The sequence below is a fragment of the Thalassophryne amazonica genome, chromosome 17 (assembly GCF_902500255.1).
Source record: "Thalassophryne amazonica chromosome 17, fThaAma1.1, whole genome shotgun sequence".
In the NCBI taxonomy this organism is placed as follows: Eukaryota; Metazoa; Chordata; class Actinopteri; order Batrachoidiformes; family Batrachoididae; genus Thalassophryne; species Thalassophryne amazonica.
In genome coordinates this window covers 26,265,415-26,287,776 of record NC_047119.1, presented here as the reverse complement: position 1 = coordinate 26,287,776, position 22,362 = coordinate 26,265,415, and the positions used below count along the sequence as shown (strand labels likewise).

At 40.3% G+C, this 22,362-nt stretch overlaps 1 protein-coding gene across 2 annotated transcripts in view; it reads left to right on the top strand.

The window, feature by feature from the left end:
* The window catches only part of rgs3a (regulator of G protein signaling 3a), a 288,184-nt gene that overhangs the window by 5,937 nt on the left and 259,885 nt on the right, over positions 1–22,362 (top strand). For both annotated transcript variants that reach the window (XM_034192752.1, XM_034192750.1), the window contains exons 5-6: positions 8,000–8,063; positions 16,815–16,905. In XM_034192752.1, the coding sequence (XP_034048643.1) occupies positions 8,000–8,063; positions 16,815–16,905 (155 nt within the window). The remainder of the gene's footprint in view (positions 1–7,999; positions 8,064–16,814; positions 16,906–22,362) is intronic.

Sequence of the window (22,362 nt, the reverse complement as noted above, 5' to 3'; positions counted from 1 at the left end):
AATAAGAAACTTTCTAGCGGAGCAACAAAACGCTGTTTCATAACTGATGTGCTGCAGTGTGTTTTTTTGTTGGTCTGCCTGCTTGTGAATCTGGCAGAGTGAACGTGTTACTTTCGCCTCCGTGCCTCAGCACACTTAAACAGGGTCATCGCTGGGGACATGTGGTTGAATTATTCACTCCGTTCTTAATCTGATGAAAAGCAGTTTTGGAAATACTGCAGTGCACGTGTTGCCTTTATTTTAAAATGTATGGAGACCCTATGCACACATGAATAAGCTTGCATGGCGTTTACATTGTGAAACGATTCTAAAGTCTTTGTGTGGAACCATTTCTTGGGCACAGATTAAGAGTGATTTATTTAGCTGAGGAATTAAGCTTTATTCACACCAAATGTCTCCTTTCATTAACTGGAACAAACTAATAGCAACAGATGCTTCCAATAGTTTTTCACTTTGTGGCTTCTGGCCCTGGAAACAGATCTGCAAAAAGATAAAGGGAAGATTTGTACATGCTGTCTTTTATTTCACTGAAGAATTATCAGAACCAAAGGGGGCACATATAGTTGTATTTATCAGATTTTGTTTGTTACTGTTTCACACATAATCACAGAGCCTCCAGATGCTCTGTCGGTTAAGGTGATATTGTAGTTGTTCACACCAATCCAGCACAGCATCTGTTCAACACCACCAGTGATTAGACTAACTTCACCAGCAGCTTCATTACAGAATCACTCAAGGAAATGCACCCAATCTGTTGACGGAGCCAGTTGTCGTGCAGCGAGGGGTCAGTAGAGCACACATTCAAAGCAAGTGGCAACCTCCGGTGCTGAAAAATGAAGCCAAATGTCAAGATGCCAAATCTTACAGTTCCTTGAACGGCTGCTTAAGGCAGGTTCATTCCCCGTAGACACCCATGTTAAAATATCTAGCTTTATAGGACAAGTAAACTGTCATGATCATGTTCGTCCGTCCTTAGGGGGTACTTCCTGTTGCCTGTCAGTGTCGGAAGTTTGGGGGGGGGGTACTGTCATGATCTGCCCTAGGCCTGGGTTTTCATCTTGGTTCTGTCTGTTTTCATGTCCCCTGTCTTTGATTTTCAGTTTAGGATTTCTTTAGTCACTGGTTTTATTTTACGTTTTACCATTATAGTAATTGCTTGTAATTTCTGTTTATTATGCATTTGCCACGTTAGTTCTGTTTTAGTTTCAGCACCAGTCTTTAATTCTCTTGTTCATCACTTTTCAGTTCTCACCTTTGTTTTCCTGATTTTGTTTCTTTGCTCCTTCCAGGTGTAGATTTTTCTTGCATTATGTCTGGGACTCACCTTCCACTTTCTTTCTGTCTGCTTAGTGTTTACTTTACTGCACACTCTTGCACCTGTTTGCTTCATCTTTGTCTCTTTCTTCCATGCCTCTATTTCTGTCTGCTTAGTGTTTCTTTTACTGCACTCTCTTGCTTCTGCTTGTCTCAGCTTTGTCTCCTTCCTGAACTTTCTCACACACCTGTTTTCACTTTCCTTAACCCTATTCAGGACTTTTGGTGTCCATTGGACCCCATGGCAATTGCTTTCTCTATATTGTGCTCACTAAAGTCCTGAATAGGGTTAATCATAGTCTGTTATTGAAGCCTTGTATTTTTCTGTGTTCTCTGCCAGTTTGTTTGACTTTGTCTGAGTTCCAGCCTAGTGTTGCTTTGTTAGTCGTTGACTGTCTGCTCTTCTGTGTATGACCTAGCTCTGTGTTTGACCTTGTTTTTTTTTTTGCCTCTGCCTTTTGATTTTGCACTCACTGTGTTTTTGAGCCTTGCTTGTTTTTTGGTCTCAGATTTTGCCTCAGCTCTGACAACCTTGTTTCTCCTTGCCTCTGAACCCAGCTTGTTTTTGACATTTGCCACTGCCTGATGTCTGCTGATTACCTTTGCCTCGCTGACTGATCAAATGTGTACAGAACCTGTGCCTGTTTTCTATATAAAGCCTTTAATACTCAATCTCCTGAGTCTGAGTCTGCATATTGTGTCCAGCATACTGTTCGTTCCATGCCATGAATCACGACAGAACGAACTGGCCATGCATGGACGCTGCGGACTCAAATCCGGCTGCCCAGAACTTGGAACTTAACACCATCAAATACATGTTTCTGCTACACTCCTAAGAAGAAATTAGATTTTTTTTTTTTGGACCAAGCCTGGAATCCTGTAGAAGAAAACTGCTGGCTGTGTGACTTATTCACTGAGTTAGATGACCTGGCCAATCTGTTTGCTGCTGGGAGCCTTCCAGGCTGGATTTGGCAGCCTGAGCAACACCTGCCACCTCACCCACCTAGCTCTGACAGTGAGTCTGATTGGACTGACATACAGTGAGGAAAATAAGTATTTGAACACTCTGTGGTTTTGCAAGTTCTCCCACTTAGAAATCATGGAGGGGTCTGAAATTTTCATCTTAGGTGCATGTCCACTGTGAGAGATATAATCTAAAAAAAAAAAAAAAATCCGGAAATCACAATGTATGATTTTTTTTAAATAATTTATTTGTATGTTACTGCTGCAAATAAGTATTTGAACACCTACCAACCAGCAAGAATTCTGGCTCACACAGACCTGTTAATTTTTCTTTAAGAAGCCCTCTGATTCTGCACTCTTTACCTGTATTAATTGCACCTGTTTGAACTTTTTACCTGCATAAAAGACACCTGTTCACACACTCAATCAATCACACTCCAACCTGTCTACCATAGCCAAGACCAAAGAGCCATCTAAGGACACCAGGGACAAAACTGTAGACCTGCACAAGGCTGGGATGGACTACAGGACAACAGGCAAGCAGCTTGGTTGAAGACAACAACTATTATGATTATTTATTAGAAAGTGGAAGAAACACAAGATGACTGTCAATCTCCCTCGGTCTGGGATTCCATGCAAGATCTCACTTTGTGGGGTAAGGATGATTCTGAGAAAGCTCAGAACTACACAGGAGGACCTGGTCAATGACTTCAAGAGAGCTGGGACCACAGTCACAAAGATTACATTAGTAACACATGATGCTGTCATGGTTTAAAATCCTGCAGGGCAGCAAGGTCCCCCTGCTCAAGCCAGCACATGGCCAGGCCCGTTTGAAGTTCACCAGTGACCATCTGGATGATCCGGAGGAGGCATGGGAGAAGGTCATGTGGTCAGATGAGACCAGAATAGAGCTTTTTGGAATCACCTCCACTTACCATGTTTAGAGGATGACAAGAAAACCATCCCAAATATGAAGCATGGGGCTGGAAACATCATACTCTGCAAAGGGGACAGGACGACTGCACCATATTGAAGGGAGGATGGATGGGGTTATGTATTGTGAGATTTTGGCAAACAACCTCCTTCCCTCAGCAAGAGCATTGAAGATGGGTCATGGTTGGGTCTTCCAGCATGACAGTGACCCCAAACACACAGCCAGGGAAGATAAGGAGGGGCTCCGTAAGAAGCATTCCAAAGTTCTGGAGTGGCCTGGCCAGTCTCCAGACCTAAATTCAATAGAAAATCTTTGGAGGGAGCTGAAACTCCAAACCTGAAAGATCTAAAGAAGATCTGTATGGAGTAGTGGACCAAAATCCCTGCTGCAGTGTGTGAAAACCTGGTGAAAAACTACAGGAAACATTTGACCTCTGTAATTGCAAACAAAGGCTACTGTACCAAATATTAACATTGATTTTCACAGGTGTTCAAATACTTATTTGCAGCAGTAACATACAAATAAATTATTTAAAAAATCATACATTGTGATTTTCTGATTATTTTTTTATTTTTTTAGATTATGTCTCTCTCAGTGGACATGCACCTAAGATGAAAATTTCAGACCCCTCCATGATTTCTAAGTGGGAGAACTTGCAAAATCGCAGGGTGTTCAAATACTTATTTTCCTCACTGTAGATGATGATGATGATTATGATGACGATGAAGATGACTCTATATCCGAGATGGAGAAGCAGGTGCTTCAGGACATTGGTGCTGTTCTGTTTAAGATTCAGAACTTGTTTTTTTTTTTTTCTTTTGGTCAGTCCTGGACAGGAGCACAAACAGAAAATTTTTTCTGCCCTCGATCAAATCCTGCAAGCCGAGACTAATTTGGTCACTGCACCTACAGTGCCCTCCAGAAGTATTGGAACACTTGGTATTTCACATATTTTAATTTGTTTATTCCATTTAAAATAAAAAAAAAATAAACATTACTAAAATTATCTTCCTTAAACTCAAACTGAATGCAAATCTCTACAGCTTGATATAAATTAATTAAAAATATAAAAGCCAAGATGATGGCTTGCATAAGTAATCGAACGCTTTGGCATAATACCTGTAAATAATCCTTTTTATTGCCAATTTTCTTCAGGCAAGTCAGAGGATGGATACATGGACATTTCCAAGTCACTGAATATGTCTTGAACTTTATTTACATCAATTATGAAGAAATACAAACAGTATGACACTCTATGGTAAATCTGGAGTAGACAGTTCTCAAAAACTGACTGTGCAAGACAGACAACCCAGATGAAGTTATAGACTTATGTGGCTGTGATTGGAGAAATTATGCACAGTGCATGTTTTGAATTTTATATTCCCAGTTATACAGCTTCATGATGAAGTGGTATAGAGGATTTTCTGTCTGCAACACAGAGTTGGTGATTGCTGTCTTATCGTGTCTGATGCCATAACAAATAATATTTCTGAAAATCAAATCTTTTTTAACACTGAGCCTTTATACACCAGTCCAGCTTTTACTTTTCCAACAAATAAAGAATTGGTTATTTCCACCTGTTTACTCACACCGTTTCCAGCATTGTTCTGTTGTCTTGAGAAATTACAACTGTAATCACCTCTGCCCTGGATGGTATTTTTTTTCTTGGCATCTGTCTGTTTGTCAGCAGGAAGTCTCAAAAGGACATGAATGGATTTGAATGAAATTTGTTGGCAAGTTAGACCTTGGGTCGTGGAACTGATGATTTAATTTTAGTGTGGATGCAGATCTTTTTTCTTCAACATACCTCCTACAATGGATTCTCATTGTGATTTTTATGATCTTGATCAAGTGTCAACTGTTTGAGTTTTAATCTTTGATCTTAATGCCTTTGTTCCAGATCCTGCCTTTGATCTCTTGATCCAGATTCCATTTTCCCTGATTACATGATCAAAGCAATACTCAATTAAAGTTAAGCTCAGGGATAAGGATTAAAGATCAGGATGCACCCCTTGATTCTGATTCCTTTGATATTGATTATTGAATGAAAGCAAGGCATACCCAGAGAAAACATAACCTCTGTGGCAAGGTGCACCGATCAAAGATCAAGATGAAAAATGAGCGGTCAGGATTAAATATCAGCATTCAAGATCAAATGCTTGCAATCAGAATTAAAGAACAGGACCAAAAGTTCACAATCAGGATCAAAGAGCAGTAATCAAGGCAACAGAGTAGGATCTAAGGTCAACAGTCCGGATCAAAGACCAGGATCAAAGACCTTCAATTATGATGATTATACAGATGAGGATCAAAGTTCAGTAATCACTATCAAAGATCAGGATCAAAGGTCTTCAATCATGATCATGGATGAGGATCAAAGGTCAGTAATCTAGATCAAAGATCAGGATCAAAGGTCATCAGTCAGCTTCAAAAGTTGGCAGTCTGGTCTTAAGAACTTTAGTAGAGCTATGAAAGGAATATCTTCACTCTATTTGAGGTGCAGCTCCATTCAGAGGGGTGGTGTGTTTTTCTGCAGGCCTCCCATCCTGTGCACCAGCATGGATGGCCAAAATTTCCTGTACATTTATTTTTTCAATTGTGTCGGTAGCATGGCCCAAGCAGAGGGTCACCTCTTTGAGTCTGGTCTGCTGGAGGTTTCTTCCTCAAATCATCAGAGGGAGATTTTCCTTACCACTGCTGCCTGTGTGCTTGCTCTAGGGGTTGGTAAGATTAGACCTTAGTTGTGTGAAGTGTCTTGAGGCAACATTCTTGTGATTTGGCTCTTTTTAAATGAAAATAAATTTCAATTAAATTGAATTGAAATATCTCTTGCACAGTGAAAAAGATAATTAGAAAATGCTATTTGACTTTGGGAGACTTTTTGACTTTGGGAGCGGAATGCACACTCATTGTGTAAGGGATCAGAACTTCTTGTTTCCAGGGGTTTATTTGTAAGCAATTCTCAGCTTCTTTGGATTGCTGCCATCTTCACAGAATTGTTCACTCACAGGTTAAAGTTTTTTGTTTTATTTTGATATTTGACTGTGCATAATGTTGAATAATCACAAACATGCAAACTATACAGCAATGCCACAAACATCTTTCCGGTTAAATTATTTGTTGCACAGTTTCTCTAGCAAAATGGGTAGTGTGGCAGATTCACCATCAGAGAGCCTCGTCCACAACTACCACAAAAGACTCCAAGCTGTCATTGATGTTAAAGGGGGCAATACATGTTGTTTAGAACAGAGGTATGTAAATCTTTGGTCAGGGTCATTTGGGTAGTTTGTGTTGTCATTATGATTTAAACCTGGTTGTTTGACAATAAATGGCTTCACCCAACCACTAACCGTGAGTGGGGGAAAAAAAAAAGTTTTTGTGTTATCATTCATATTCTCTGAAAAATGGCCAAAAAAAAAAAAAAAAACACGAAAATTCCGCCGGGGCATGTAAACTGAGCTCAACTGTGTGTGTGTGTGTATATGTATATATATATATATATATATATATATATATATATATATATATATATATATGTATATGTGTGTGTGTGTGTGTATATTCAAAGCTCAGAGCAGATGAAGTAACTTGGAAATGAACTAGAGACCACCAAACCCAAGACTGACTTAAAATGTTGTGATAAACCCAACGGTGACTATGAAGTTTTGCATATGTTAGTGAGTTTGTATGTTTTTATTTTTTGTGTGTGTAATCATTGTGTTTTTCATATTTAACTCGCTGTGCAGTACACAGTTTACATCTCAGACTCTTGTAGCTTCACATATAGCAGCCCTAGCAAGGTACCTTTCATCACACAAAAGGATCAAGCTCAAGGTCAAGGTCACAGCAAGATCAAACACTAAATTCAACAAAACAACTTTCCAGATTGCGATTTTTGAAATTTTGCCTCCAAATTTGGCATGAACATAGTGATAGGCCTTGTCCATAAGCCATTACCTGGGATAAGAGATTGACCTTGACCTTCAGGACTTTGCTTGAGGTCAAAGGTCACCTAAATGAGGTCAAACTTCAGATTACAGTAAGACATGTCATGTAACACACCACATTAAAGGGTTTGATGAGAGAATCCAGAATCTAGCAAATGTTTTAAGTTATGATGTCATTTGATGATGTCATCACAAAAAAAACTTGCAATACAGTGGTCCCTCGTTTATCGCGGGAGTTACGTTCTAAAAATAACCTGCAATAGGCGAAATCCGCCAAGTAGTCAGTGTTATTTTTTTACAATTATTATAGATGTTTTAAGGCTGTAAAACCCCTCACTACACACTTTATACACTTTTCTCAAACAGGCCAATAGTGGTGCAGCTTAACTAAAAGTTTCATAACAGTTGTTCATTTTGTCATACAAGCACAAAATTTGGCACACATATTCTAAATTAGCTGATGTTTATTTTCAGATGTCGAAGCATCCTGGAGCTGGCCTCTAATGGCCTACAGGGATTAATGAAGAGGTACACAGGAGTCAAAATTTAAAAATGTTCCAATCATATTGAAAGGTATACCATATCTGTCTGATCATAAAGATTACAAAATGGTATATTTTGCGCAATCTATGACTGAATGTTATGGAGTTATGGGGTAAAAACAGCAACAATCGTGACAAAGGTCAATTTCAGTTTGTACAGGGGTCAAACTTTGATCCCATTTCATTGACAACATGGACAACTTTCTGCTTTGAAGGACAGTGCTGTAGACACTAAAGCACCCCTGATGTTAGTTTATTATCTTTTCCACTTCCTCCTTATATCTCTCCCTTTCTCTCAGTAGGATGAGTGTGCTGCTGGGATGCATGAGCTTTGGCGTGCACTCGCTTATGGACTCAAACAAGGTGAGTTTGATCACAGAGTGCAAGAAAATTCCATGATATGGACGGCCACCTCAGATTCATCTTTTTAAATTAAATATATTATTAAACTGTTTTTTTTTTTTTTCTTCTTCACCTGTGCTGGTAACGACATAGGACTTATAGAGCAAAATTGTAGATGAGTGGGTGAGTGAGTGAATTAGTCCAGCTCAGTCAGCTTGTGTGGGCAATAACTTAAAAACAACAAACATTATCATCTTGTAACTCATCATAGTAAAAGAGTTTTACAGGTCGTACACTTGTACATGTGTGTGCTGGTGCACAGCTTTTCCTTTATCCTGTTGTTTGTAGTTGATTATTTCTTCTCATACAATCATCTTTGTTTACTGGTTAGTTTTGCTAACTGAGTTTGTGCTTCTGTTTCTCTCCCTGTGGTATTTTTGTGTGGCACACAACATGGAGGGCAGTAAGATGGTTTTTCTCCAGGTTCACCATTGCATTGGTGTCCACTTCATTGTTGTATTCTTTGTCTCTTCCCTATGTACCCATCACATCCTCTTTAGTGATCTCAGGTTATTGTTGGTCCTTCGTGAGTCTTTGTGAATCTGTCTGTTGCTGTCACCTGTTGTTGTTGATTTCATTCTTGTTACCTCTTCTGTTTGTTCTTAATGTGCTCTTGTTTCCTGCTGTTTCAGTAATTAACTGGTGTCTTTAAAAGATGCAGCCTTTCTGTCACTCTTTGCCAGGTTCTTCCCTTGCTTTGTCATATTTTGTTTTCACACTTGTATTCCACATCACTGCATGACCCTGTTGCTGCCTTTTAACCTTCGGGTTTGCTTGCTGGACTTTGGATTTGTTTGCATTGTATTTTTGTAATACAGGCCTGTGCCTGTTTTTTGGATCACCCTTCTGCTCTTCCTTCCAGAAAGACTGTTATTTCATGGATTGTTCTTTTGTGTACCGACCTTGCCTGTGACCTCCACCCTGTGTCAGCTTATCATTGTACAAAGTCATTTTTGAGTTGCTTATCGGCACTGTGTATACACTGCAGTCAAGTCTCACTTCTGTGTATACCTACCCAGTGTTTCTGGTGCAGTAAACCAGCATTTTCTTACAACCATTATTTTGGGGTTCTAATCAGGTCCATTACAAGGAGCCCATAAGTTTTTAAAGATATATCTAAGAACAAGTCAGTATCTTTCTGAAAATGTACTTATGCAAATTTACTTTTTATTAATTGTAATTATACATTTTGACTAGAAATTAGACAAATGTTCTTAATAAGTTTTTGAATTTTTGCAGTGCATCACATGTCCTGCAATGTGGTTGTTGATGAAGCTCAAATGATATGTCCTACATCCTAAAATGTACCACAGTCTGTCAAAATTTTGTCCTTTTTTATGTCATCAGCCTTGCTGGGACAACAATTATTAAAACAAGCATGCACACATTTCCAAAATCATCTTGCTTTCTTACATTCTCCGCTTTAAACCCCGTCATACTCAGCCATATTCTCACTACATCATCCAAAATTTGGGTGGAGGCATTAAGAACTGGTATAATGACTTAGGAATAATACGTATAGTATAGGGTCCATGGCTGTGTAGAATGTGGTTGAACTTTGGACATGTTGGGGAAAAAAAGTAGTGAGGATGTGGTTCAGTCACGATGCAGTAAGAATTTACTGAGGACATAATAACGGCATTGACATAGTAACTATGTAACTAAAACCTAGTAGGGGCATCATTGACTTCATTGTACAACCCCAATTCCAATGAAGTTGGGACGATGTGTGAAATGTAAATAAAAACAGAATACAATGATTTGCAAATCCTCTTTAACCTATATTCAATTGAATACACCACATAGACAAGATATTTAATGTTCAAACTGACAATCTTTATTGTTTTTGTGCAAATATTTGCTTATTTTGAAATGGATGCCTGCAGCATGTTTCAGAAAGCTGTGACAGTGGTATGTTTACCACTGTGTTACATCACTTTTCCTTCTAACAACACTCAATAAGTGTTTTGGAACTGAGGACACTAATTGTGAATGTCATGACTGGGTATAAAAGGAGCATCCCCAAAAGGCTCAGCTGTTCACAAGCAAAGATGGGGCGAGGATCACCACTTTGTGAACAACTGCATGAAAAAAAAATAGTCCAACAGTTTAAGAACAATGTTTCTCAATGTTCATTTCCAAGGAATTTAGGGATTCCATCATCTACAGTCCATAATATAATCAGAAGATTCAGAGAATCTGGAGAACTTTCTACACGTAAGGGCAAGGCTGAAAACCAACATTGAATGCCTGTGACTTTCGATCCCTCAGGTGGCACTGCATTAAAAACCAACATCATTGTGTAAAGGATCTTACCATGTGGGCTCAGGAACACTTCAGAAAGCCACTGTCAGTTAACACAGTTCATCGCTACATCTACAAGTGCAAGTTAAAACTCTGCCATGCAAAGCAAAAGCCATACATCAACAACATTCAGAAACGCTGCTGCCTTCTCTGGGCCCGAGCTCATTTGAAATGGACAGACGCAAAGTGGAAAAGTGTGCTGTGGTCTGATGAGTCCAGATTTCAAATTGTTTTTGGAACTCATGGACGTTGTGTCCTCCGAACAAAAGAGGAAAAAGACAATCCAGATTGTTACCAGCGCAAAGTTCAAAAGCCAGCATCTGTGATGGTATGGTGGTGTTTTAGTGCCCGTGGCATGAACAACTTATGCATCTGTGATGGCACCATCAATGCTGAAAGGTACATCCAGGTTTTGGAGCAACACATGCTGCCATCCAAGCAACGTCTTTTTCAGGGATGTCCCTGCTTATTTCAGCAAGGCAATGCCAAGCCACATTCTGCACGTGTTACAACAGCGTGGCTTCGTAGTAAAAGAGTGTGGGTACTAGACTGACCTGCCTGCAGTCCAGACCTGTCACCCATTGAAAATGTGTGGTGCATTATGAAGCGCAAAATACGACAGTGGAGACCCCTTGATTGTTGAACAACTGAAGTCGTACATCAAGCAAGAATGAGAAAGAATTCCACCTACAAAGCTTCAACAATTAGTGTTATCAGTTCCCAAATGCTTATCGAGTGTTGTTAGAAAGAAAGGTGATGTAACACAGTGGTAAATATACCACTGTCCCAGCTTTTTTGAAATGTGTTGCAGGCATCCATTTCAAAATGAGCAAATATTTGCACAAAAACAATAAAGTTTATCAGTTTGAACATTAAATATCTTGTCTTTATGGTGTATTCAATTGAATATAGGTTGAAGAGGATTTGCAAATCATTGTATTCTGTTTTTATTTGCATTTTACACAATGTCCCAACTTCATTGGAATTGGAGTTGTACTTCACTGCATTGCAGATGAAAAATTTAGTGTTCTTACTGTATTGCAACTGATTTGTCATTGTGTTGTTGCTCTCACTACAACATCTCCACACTTGTGCTATGACTATAGTATATTTATGCCACATTGTAGAAGACTGCATTACTTTGCTAATAATTTCAGAGCTTACTATGTCTGTGGCACATTTATACATGGCACATCCAAAGAATTTCATATAAATACTGGACACATCATCACTTAAGATCAACAAAGGATATGAACACACAGGTGATGGACTTCTGGACTTTCCACAACCCTTCCCCTGGCCTTTGCCTTTTCCACCACAACTTCTCTTGGACTTCCCCGATGTCTACTGTGGCATAGTTGTAGACTGTAGTTCGTTGTTGAACGTGTGGACACCAGAAAACTTGCAGAATGAATGGAAAAAGTGCAGCATTTGGCACACTATAAGGACAGAAAGAATGCAGTGAGAATGTGGTAAATGATCTGATTGGTCATGTAGTAAGAATGCATTGCATGTGGCATGCAAAAGGTAAGAAACTGGGAACATGATAGATGCAATGAGAACTTGGTAGGGATATAATAATGACAAAGTATGAACTTGATAACTGCACAACCCTGCTGCACTCATTGAAAAGTTTTGGATGCAGTGAAATCCCTCTGGGTGACTGGGCCTTAAGCTCCTTTTAATACTTTCATTTTGCATCCACATCAGTGAGGAAGGCAATTATAATTCAGTCATGCTTATGATTTCCTTTCTCTAACATTTATCCAATGAATATTTAACTGGATTAACATGATAATGAGGGACATTTAAGTTTGCATCATAGGGAGTTATATCTCACCGTATTTATTATTCATCTTTGTATTTACCTCTTCCTGTGGTTTACTTTTATTTCAAAACTATTTGGATATTTAGGATATTAGCACATCACATTCTGCCATTCTTTTACACATCTTTGCCACTTCGTTGTTTAATTTCTTACTCATCCCCTATTTTCGCTTTCAATCTAGTCTTTTTTGCCAGCTTTTTTGCTCCCAGTGTTTCCCCCATAGTTGTCACATGTGCAGTGTAATATTGATGGCTTAAAATTGTCGATGGCATTCACAGCATGTGCCCTCCCTTTCCCCTTTTTCTATACAAGCCTCCCTGTCTGCCCTCCTCACCCCACAGCCTGCAGAAATCTGTCCACTCAGATAAGATGCTTTTAAAATGGAGATTATTGTCAGTGTCCACAACATCACATTTAGTACAAAAGAAGGGGGCTGGCGACAGCCATAGTGAGCCATGTGGAAGACATGTGAGAGAGGGCTGCAGTAAATGTGTGACAGAGTGGGGGGAGATAGCAGTTTTTACAGTGTTCCCATGTCATCTAAACTCGGAACCCAGCATTTGTCTCACAAGGCAAAAATGCCTGAGTGGAAGCACCAGCTGTTGAAATAAACTGCATTATACATGTTCAAATCAAATCAAATCAACTTTATTTATATAGCATCAAATCACAACAAACAGCTGCCCCAAGGCGCTTTATATTGTAAGGCAAGGCCATACAATAATTACGGAAAAACCCCAACGGTCAAAACGACCCCCTGTGAGCAAGCACTTGGCGACAGTGGGAAGGAAAAACTCCCTTTTAACAGGAAGAAACTTCCAGCAGAACCAGGCTCAGGGAGGGGCAGTCTTCTGCTGGGACTGGTTGGGGCTGAGGGAGAGAACCAGGAAAAAGACATGCTGTGGAAGAGAGCAGAGAACAATCACTAATGATTAAATGCAGAGTGGTGCATACAGAACAAAAGGAGAAAGAAACACTCAGTGCATCATGGGAACCCCCCAGCAGTCTAAGTCTATAGCAGCATAACTAAGGGATGGTTCAGGGTCACCTGATCCAGCCCTAACTATAAGCTTTAGCAAAAAGGAAAGTTTTAAACCTAATCTTAAAAGTAGAGAGGGTGTCTGTCTCCCTGATCTGAATTGGGAGCTGGTTCCAGAGGAGAGGAGCCTGAAAGCTGAAGGCTCTGCCTCCCATTCTACTCTTACAAACCCTAGGAACTACAAGTAAGCCTGCAGTCTGAGAGCGAAGCGCTCTATTGGGGTGATATGGTACTATGAGGTCCCTAAGATAAGATGGGACCTGATTATTCAAAACCTTATAAGTAAGAATAAGAATTTTAAATTCTATTCTAGAATTAACAGGAAGCCAATGAAGAGAGGCCAATATGGGTGAGATATGCTCTCTCCGTCTAGTCCCTGTCAGTACTCTAGCTGCAGCATTTTGAATTAACTGAAGGCTTTTCAGGGAACTTTTAGGACAACCTGATAATAATGAATTACAATAGTCCAGCCTAGAGGAAATAAATGCATGAATTAGTTTTTCAGCATCACTCTGAGACAAGACCTTTCTATTTTTAGAGATATTGAGCAAATGCAAAAAAGCAGTCCTACATATTTGTTTAATATTCGCATTGAATGACATATTCTGATCAAAAATGACTCCAAGATTTCTCACAGTATTATTAGAGGTCAGGGTAATGCCATCCAGAGTAAGGATCTGGTTAGACACCATGTTTCTAAGATTTGTGGGGCCAAGTACAATAACTTCAGTTTTATCTGAGTTTAAAAGCAGGAAATTAGAGGTCATCCATGTCTTTGTAAGACAATCCTGCAGTTTAGCTAATTGGTGTGTGTCCTCTGGCTTCATGGATAGATAAAGCTGGGTATCATCTGCGTAACAATGAAAATTTAAGCAATGCTGTCTAATAATACTGCCTAAGGGAAACATGTATAAAGTGAATAAAATTGGTCCTAGCACAGAACCTTGTGGAACTCCATAATTAACCTTAGTCTGTGAAGAAGATTCCCCATTTACATGAACAAATTGTAATCTATTAGATAAATATGATTTAAACCACTGCAGCGCAGTGCCTTTAATACCTATGGCATGCTCTAATCTCTGTAATAAAATTTTATGGTCAACAGTATCAAAAGCAGCACTGAGGTCTAACAGAACAAGCACAGAGATGAGTCCACTGTCTGAGGCCATAAGATGATCATTTGTAACCTTCACTAATGCTGTTTCTGTACTATGATGGATTCTAAAACCTGACTGAAACTCTTCAAATAGACCATTCCTCTGCAGATGATCAGTTAGCTGTTTTACAACTACTCTTTCAAGAATTTTTGAGAGAAAAGGAAGGTTGGAGATTGGCCTATAATTAACTGGGTCAAGTGATGGCTTTTTAAGTAATGGTTTAATTACTGCCACCTTAAAAGCCTGTGGTACATTGCCAACTAATAAAGATAGATTGATCATATTTAAGATCGAAGCATTAAGTAATGGTAGGGCTTCCTTGAGCAGCCTGGTAGGAATGGGGTCTAATAGACATGTTGATGGTTTGGAGGAAGTAACTAATGAAAATAACTCAGACAGAACAATCGTAGAGAAAGAGTCTAACCAAATACCGGCATCACTGAAAGCAGCTAAAGATAACGATATGTCTTTGGGATGGTTATGAGTAATTTTTTCTCTGTTAGAATTTTATTAGCAAAGAAAGTCATGAAGTCATTACTAGTTAAAGTTAAAGGAATACTCGGCTCAATAGAGCTCTGACTCTTTGTCAGCCTGGCTACAGTGCTGAAAAGAAACCTGGGGTTGTTTTTATTTTCTTCAATTAGTGATGAGTAGTAAGATGTCCTAGCTTTACGGAGGGCCTTTTTTATAGAGCAACAGACTCTTTTTCCAGGCTAAGTGAAGATCTTCTAAATTAGTGAGACGCCATTTCCTCTCCAATTTACAGGTTATCTGCTTTAAGCTGCGAGTTTGTGAGTTATACCACGGAGTCAGGCACTTCTGATTTAAGGCTCTCTTTTTCAGAGGAGCTACAGCATCCAAAGTTGTCTTCAATGAGGATGTAAAACTATTGACGAGATACTCTATCTCACTCACAGAGTTTAAGTAGCTACTCTGCACTGTGTTGGTATATGGCATTAGAGAACATAAAGAAGGAATCATATCCTTAAACCTAGTTACAGCGCTTTCTTCTAGTGTAATGAAACTTATTCCCCACTGCTGGGTAGTCCATCAGAGTAAATGTAAATGTTATTAAGAAATGATCAGACAGAAGGGAGTTTTCAGGGAATACTGTTAAGTCTTCAATTTCCATACCATAAGTCAGAACAAAATCTAAGATATGATTAAAGTGGTGGGTGGACTCATTTACATTTTGAGCAAAGCCAATTGAGTCTAATAATAGATTAAATGCAGTGTTGAGGCTGTCATTCTCAGCATCTGTGTGGATGTTAAAATCGCCCACTATAATTATCTTATCTGAGCTAAGCACTAAGTCAGACAAAAGGTCTGAAAATTCACAGAAAAACTCACAGTAACGACCAGGTGGACGATAGATAATAACAAATAAAACTGTTTTTTGGGACTTCCAATTTGAATGGACAAGACTAAGAGTCAAGCTTTCAAATGAATTAAAGCTCTGTCTGGGTTTTGGATTAATTAATAAACTGGAATGGAAGATTGCTGCTAATCCTCCACCTCGGCCCGTGCTACGAGCGTTCTGGCAGTTAGTGTGACTCGGGGGTGTTGACTCATTTAAACTAACATATTCATCCTGCTGTAACCAGGTTTCTGTAAGGCAGAATAAATCAATATGTTGATCAATTATTATATCATTTACTAACAGGGACTTAGAAGAGAGAGACCTAATGTTTAATAGACCACATTTAACTGTTTTAGTCTGTGGTGCAGTTGAAGGTGCTATATTATTTTTTCTTTGAATTTTTATGCTTAAATAGATTTTTGCTGGTTATTGGTGGTCTGGGAGCAGGCACCGTCTCTATGGGGATGGGGTAATGAGGGGATGGCAGGGGGAGAGAAGCTGCAGAGAGGTGTGTAAGACTACAACTCTGCTTCCTGGTCCCAACCCTGGATAGTCACGGTTTGGAGGATTTAAGAAAATTGGCCAGATTTCTAGAAATGAGAGCTGCTCCATCCAAAGTGGGATGGATGCCGTCTCTCCTAACAAGACCAGGTTTTCCCCAGAAGCTTTGCCAATTATCTATGAAGCCCACCTCATTTTTTGGACACCACTCAGACAGCCAGCAATTCAGGGAGAACATGCGGCTAAACATGTCACTCCCGGTCCGATTGGGGAGGGGCCCAGAGAAAACTACAGAGTCTGACATTGTTTTTCATTTGTTCAGTGGTTGTAATCCCGGAGGGTCAGGCAAATTGTGTTGCAGTGTGTATGCTTGTCTTTTTAGCGTGCATGTCCACGCTTGTTTACAATCTCGCACGCAGGATTCATCTTAAATTTACATCTCATTTAAGTTGAATCCCCCAAGTTTCAACTTAAGTCAGCACTCGTTGATGTGAACGTGCATCACTGTGTGTGTGCTCCGTAGGAGGTTCGAGGATGGTACTACCTCCTAGGAGAAGAACTGGGGAGGAAGAAGCATCTTAAAGTACCCACAGAGTACAACAGGCATGGGTCTGGTGAGTATTACATTTTCTTCTAACGCATTTCAGGCTGTAACACTGGAATTGGAACATGTAGGAACAGGAATGTTGTGCAGAACGGTGATGAAAAGTTGAATTAATTCTTGTGGGAACAGTGAGCAAAGATACAATGATGGTCATTTTATTCAGGTGTGATGTTTTAGATGGACAGACTGGGGACAAAGAAGAAAAAAAGATCAAGTAAGCATGTCAGTCAAACACCAGACATGACAAAACCTGTCTTGATTTTTGGTTATCTGTCCATGTTGTCAAACCTTTAAGCAAAAAGCAACCTGGCATTTTTTATTTTTGATTAGCAAAAGATAAAACTGGCAGGCTGGTTAGGTAGGAGACAAATGCGACGCTCACAGACACAGCTCTGGTTGCAAAAAGGCTTTAGTGAAGAGGAATGCAATGGTCGGTACACGGGAAAGCAGTCCAAAAAGCACAGCAGCAGTTCAATGATCATCAGGCTAAGTGAGGTTGAAACAAACGGGCAGGAAGTCGAGTACACAAAGAAGCAGGCAGATCTAGAAAACACGAAAACAAGAGCTGGTATGAAGGCACATGGCGCAACAAACTGGCGAAGAACCAACACAACCCGTGAGCTAATATAACCTCACGTGTCAATCACCAGATCACGAACAGGTGTGCGTGGAAGGAACCAGAAGCAGGGCGTGGCCAGAGAGGGAGAGAGAGAGAACCGCAGACAGACCCCAGCAGTAAAATCCCCACAAGAAAAGAATACACAGAAAAGCAATACATGAGCAAAATGAGAACAATAAAAACAGACCCAAAACCAATCAGAAGACCAGATAAACCATCAGATCCTGACAAAAACAGGCTTCCCTAAATTTTTTGGAAAACTTGAGCAATGCTCCCTGTACAATACAAGATGTGCTCATCACCTCCAGATTAACTGATGTGTCTGCCACCTGGTGGTTAGTTGACACAGAATTGATGATGGATTAGGAGTAGGTGTGGCCACAGGGCAGTGAACTATATCACAAATGTGAGCTATTATTTTCTGAGTGTTTCACAGTGGTTATGTTCTTAATCAAAAATAGCAGGATTTTGAATGAATCTAACTGAAGCAGACACTTCTTCATTCTCTCTCTGTCTCTTTCTCAAGATTTGTGGCGTTGAAGTTACATGTATCTTGAGAGAAGCTTGTCATTTGCCTTCACTCACATTTTATGGGTGATTTAAATGTTAAAAATGTTTATTGGAGAACTTTTGTAATTACACTTGTCAGACAAGAGTTGAGAACCACTTGTAAAAGTTGTGTAATTCACCATGTAAAGCTGGAGATGAGCGAGCGATTATTCAGATTTTTCCTTTAATAACTGTTAAAACCATTTGTCAAACAACAATGGTAATCTTATTGGTTTCAGATTGGCAGTAGCATTTTTTTTTGTTGTTGTTTAATTAGCACTAGAGTATGTTCTCTTGCACACATGTGAGTGGAGCGTGCCAGACGCACCGCTCCAAGTCTTTATCGGTCTTTGTGTTGGGAGGTTGGGTGACCGGGGTTGGTAAAAGGAGGAAGTGAGGGATTAAGTGTTAGTTTGGGAGAGCAAATGAGGGAAAGACTGAGACAGCAGGAGGGAGGGGGTGTGTGGACAGCATCACACATAGAGAGAGAGGGTGAGAGAGAGGGAGGGAGGAGGAGAGAGAGGGAGAGAGAGAGAGAGCTCTCCCATATACCACTCACTGCTGGAGTGGCTCTCCCTCAAATATACACACACACACACATCTGTGAGGAAATCTGTTTCCTCACAGATGTTTCCACCTTGGAGAGTTCTCGCTGTTGTTCTGACTTGTGTGTGTGCTCGCTCGTAGTTGGCGATGGTGTTGTCTGTGCGTGCGTATGTGTATGTGTGTGTTGTGGAGTTATGCCACTCGGTGCCAGCCTTAAGAGCAGCCGAGACTAGGTGAGTACCGTTTGTGTTGTGTTTGACTGTGCAACCTGCACAGGTGTTGCTTCAAAGCAACACAGTTAGATCGTAAACTGAAGTGAACTGGTTTGAGGATGCTGCTTGAACGTGTGTCGTTGGACCACAGTGTCTCAGTGCCTTTTTCATTTTTGGTAGCTGCCCCTTTGCCTGTTATTTTTTTATTCTCTTCTTGCTGCTGAAAGTACTTTTAATCTCTCTCTTTTACTCTGTGTGTTGTCTGAGTATTCTGTGTCTCACTCCTGATTTCACTGACTCTTTAATTCTTCTCAGTATTCACTTACGATCTCAAATTCTTTGCGCATGCACATATGTTTTGCATCGACTTTTACATCCGCGCACATATCCATACATGCACGGCACCCACCCCGCTGTCCGTGCCGTTGCGCACTCTGCTTTACGAGAATGACGGTGATGTTGTCTGACAGTAGCTTTGCTCATTTCAAATTACACTGCTTAGCTGAGCTGGGCCCGTCCGCTTCATGCAACTTTAAATTTAGTTTCACGCTTCTGTGGCTGTAACTGGGACGTCAGATTGTCAGAGTGGGCCAGACTCAGCCAGCGGGAAAATGTTACCAAGCTTGCGTGAGGAGATGCTGACTGATACTCGAGGGTTACAGGTAGCTCTCCCAGATGGAAGGTGTTTTATTGTTACACACATTTTAAAAGTTATTTAGTGACAAAGACGCTCGAGCAAGAAAAGAGTGAAGTGGTATTGGTGGTTGGGACTGGTGGGTTTGGAAGATTTTCTTCTTTTCCAGTGGCAATCCTGCCCCACTACTGTCTCATCACATCTGTGTGTGTGCGTGCATACCCATGCATGCCGTCATGCATTGCCAGCTGGCAGAATGTAGGCCATGAAAGAACTGCTGTCCTCTGACATGTACTAATATGGGAATGGCCAAAATCCCATTCATTACAATGCCTGTCCCCCCACCCCACCCTACACACACACACCAGATGTCTCTCTCTCTCATTTATTTTCTCTCTATTAGTCATGTGTTTCTGAATATCTTTGATCTTCAGAAGCTCATAGCTCTGTGCTCATGTCATTGCTATTCATATTGCCCTGTCCCACTGCCCTTTAGGAAGATTTGCGTATGAATTGTGCACAAAATTGGTTTATATTTGCTAAACATCCGCAGTATCCGTGAAACATGCTTGTATGAGTCAGCCGATGTCCGCACACGGTCACAATTATTCACAGAGGCACGTTTTTCCATTGCCAGGATTTTTGAGCTGCACAAAATTTTGGTTGCTGATGACATCTGCCTTACATACGCAATACATACTCAATCTGTGCGCTGTATATCCGCTGATATCTGCAACTGACGGGGTATTGCGGCTTGGCAGTGGACTGCGACAGTGTGTAAAACGGATATATAGCATGCCTATCACATCCACATCACAAACTAAAATAAGTTGTAGCAACTGCATACAGATTGGCCACGAATAAAGTGTTTGTATTACGTCTCCTTTGCATCTGATTTGCGGACAATTTGCGAATGCATAACAAACACTTCACGTAAACCCAAAGTACTATATAAATGTGGCAGATATCAACATACTTGCCAGTCATTGCCAGTCCAGCTGTGGAGACGTACAGATGTAGTTATGGATCCCCAAAGATGTAGTGTGATAGTTGCTGCCATCCAACAACATACCAATCAACTTGTCCAAGTCCAGCAATTGCTCCAGAGGCTGTAGTGTTGGTGTGAATAGTGATGCTGACAGGCCCGAGTGCGCTTCTTTTATGGCCGCAATGCAGATGCCGCGCATGCGCAATACACCCGCTGTTTCCGCAACACGTGCCTAATGTATTCTCAGTACATCCGTAATACTTCTGTGATAATCGCAATGCGTCCAGTCCGTTTCCTCAATACATGCGTTATACATCCGTGATTGTTCATCATATATTCACTATACATTATTAATATATCCGTAATTCATACTGAGAAATTTGTCATTTTTCACCAATTTTGTTGCAGATGACAACGAACGCCCGAAATTTGTATACTCGATTCACACGCAATTAGTCCTCTCCCCAGTGGGACCGGGCCTTTAGTTTTCTGTTCATCTCTGATGTGTTCTTGGACCGTGGAACAACATGGTGTCAAACAATCCCCAACCCATCTAACTGAAGTAAGACTTTAACAGCACACAAGCAAAAAAGAATTCCATGAGGTTCACTATATTATCAGTTTGTCCACTCATGTTTCTGTGGACATTATGCCACATATCAGCCCCTGCTGCTTGTGCAATCTTAATTTAGTCAAATAATTTGTATGACACATTTTTATAGGTTCTAATGGAACATGTGAACCCTGTGTTCTATCCGGCACAAGGCACTGACTCTGTTGCCATTTTTGCACTCACATCATGAAAATTCAGTAAGGTATATCTTTTATTGTACATACAATTCTAAGGTAGGACTCTACTATATGCTAAAGTATATCTAAATACCTAAAAAAAAAGAAAAGTAGACCCACTTAGGTGCCTGGTCTTGAGAATCAGGGATGGTAATGTAAGTAACAACCATAATTGTGCTCTTTCATGCACCGGTGGGCGTGTTGGCCTAATAAGAGGGTGCGGTGCTGTGCATTGGTATTGTGTGGCAGGAAAAAGTGGTTATGTGACAAACCAGAAGAAAAACTGATCTAAAGTCATGCACAGAGGTTTTCCGTTACATGGTGCATTATTTAAATATGCCAAATATAAATATAGTCACTTACACTGCAGTATGCTTGCACATACAGGGATGCACGTTAGTACATCATACAATGACAGAACTGAATTGAAATCAAAATGTAAACAACTAAAGGTACAATCTAATTGAGAAAAACAAAATTTTACTCACTGTTGTTTGTATCACATTTTACTTCACTGGATGAACACGACAAACACACTCGCCACACCCAGGTGAGTGCCAGCAACTGCGTGACACTGTGTGTCATGTTTGTGGCAAACAGAAGTGAGTTGGGTTGCGAGTGCTACACAAGCGTCTAAACACCATGCAGTGCATGCTGTTTAGCAAATATCGACGCACTGCATGAATAAATACAAACACAGAATAAAAGCACAGAATAAAAGTCCAAGGTGTGTGATAGTGAAAAATAGGGTGCTAAAAAATCGATAACTGTTTCTGTATCTGTATATACACAACATACAATAAATAAATAAAGGACATAGGATATTTCATATATAAAGATGCTACAAGGATAAAGTTGCTACCAGATGCTACAGTGTGTTCTGTATCCTACATTCTATATTGCACAGTTCTTTCTGTCAATTTGTATTTAAAAGCTGTCCCTGAATCTGCGTGTTTTGCACCTCAGGCTACAGTACTGTCCACCTGAGGGAAGGAGGGAAAACAGTTTGTTAAAGGGATGTGAAGTGCCCCTGATTATCCTTATTGCCCTGGACAAACAACGCTGTTCTGCTAGTTCACCAATGGTTGGCAGCCTGGCCCTAATAATCTTCTCTGCTGCCCTCACAACCC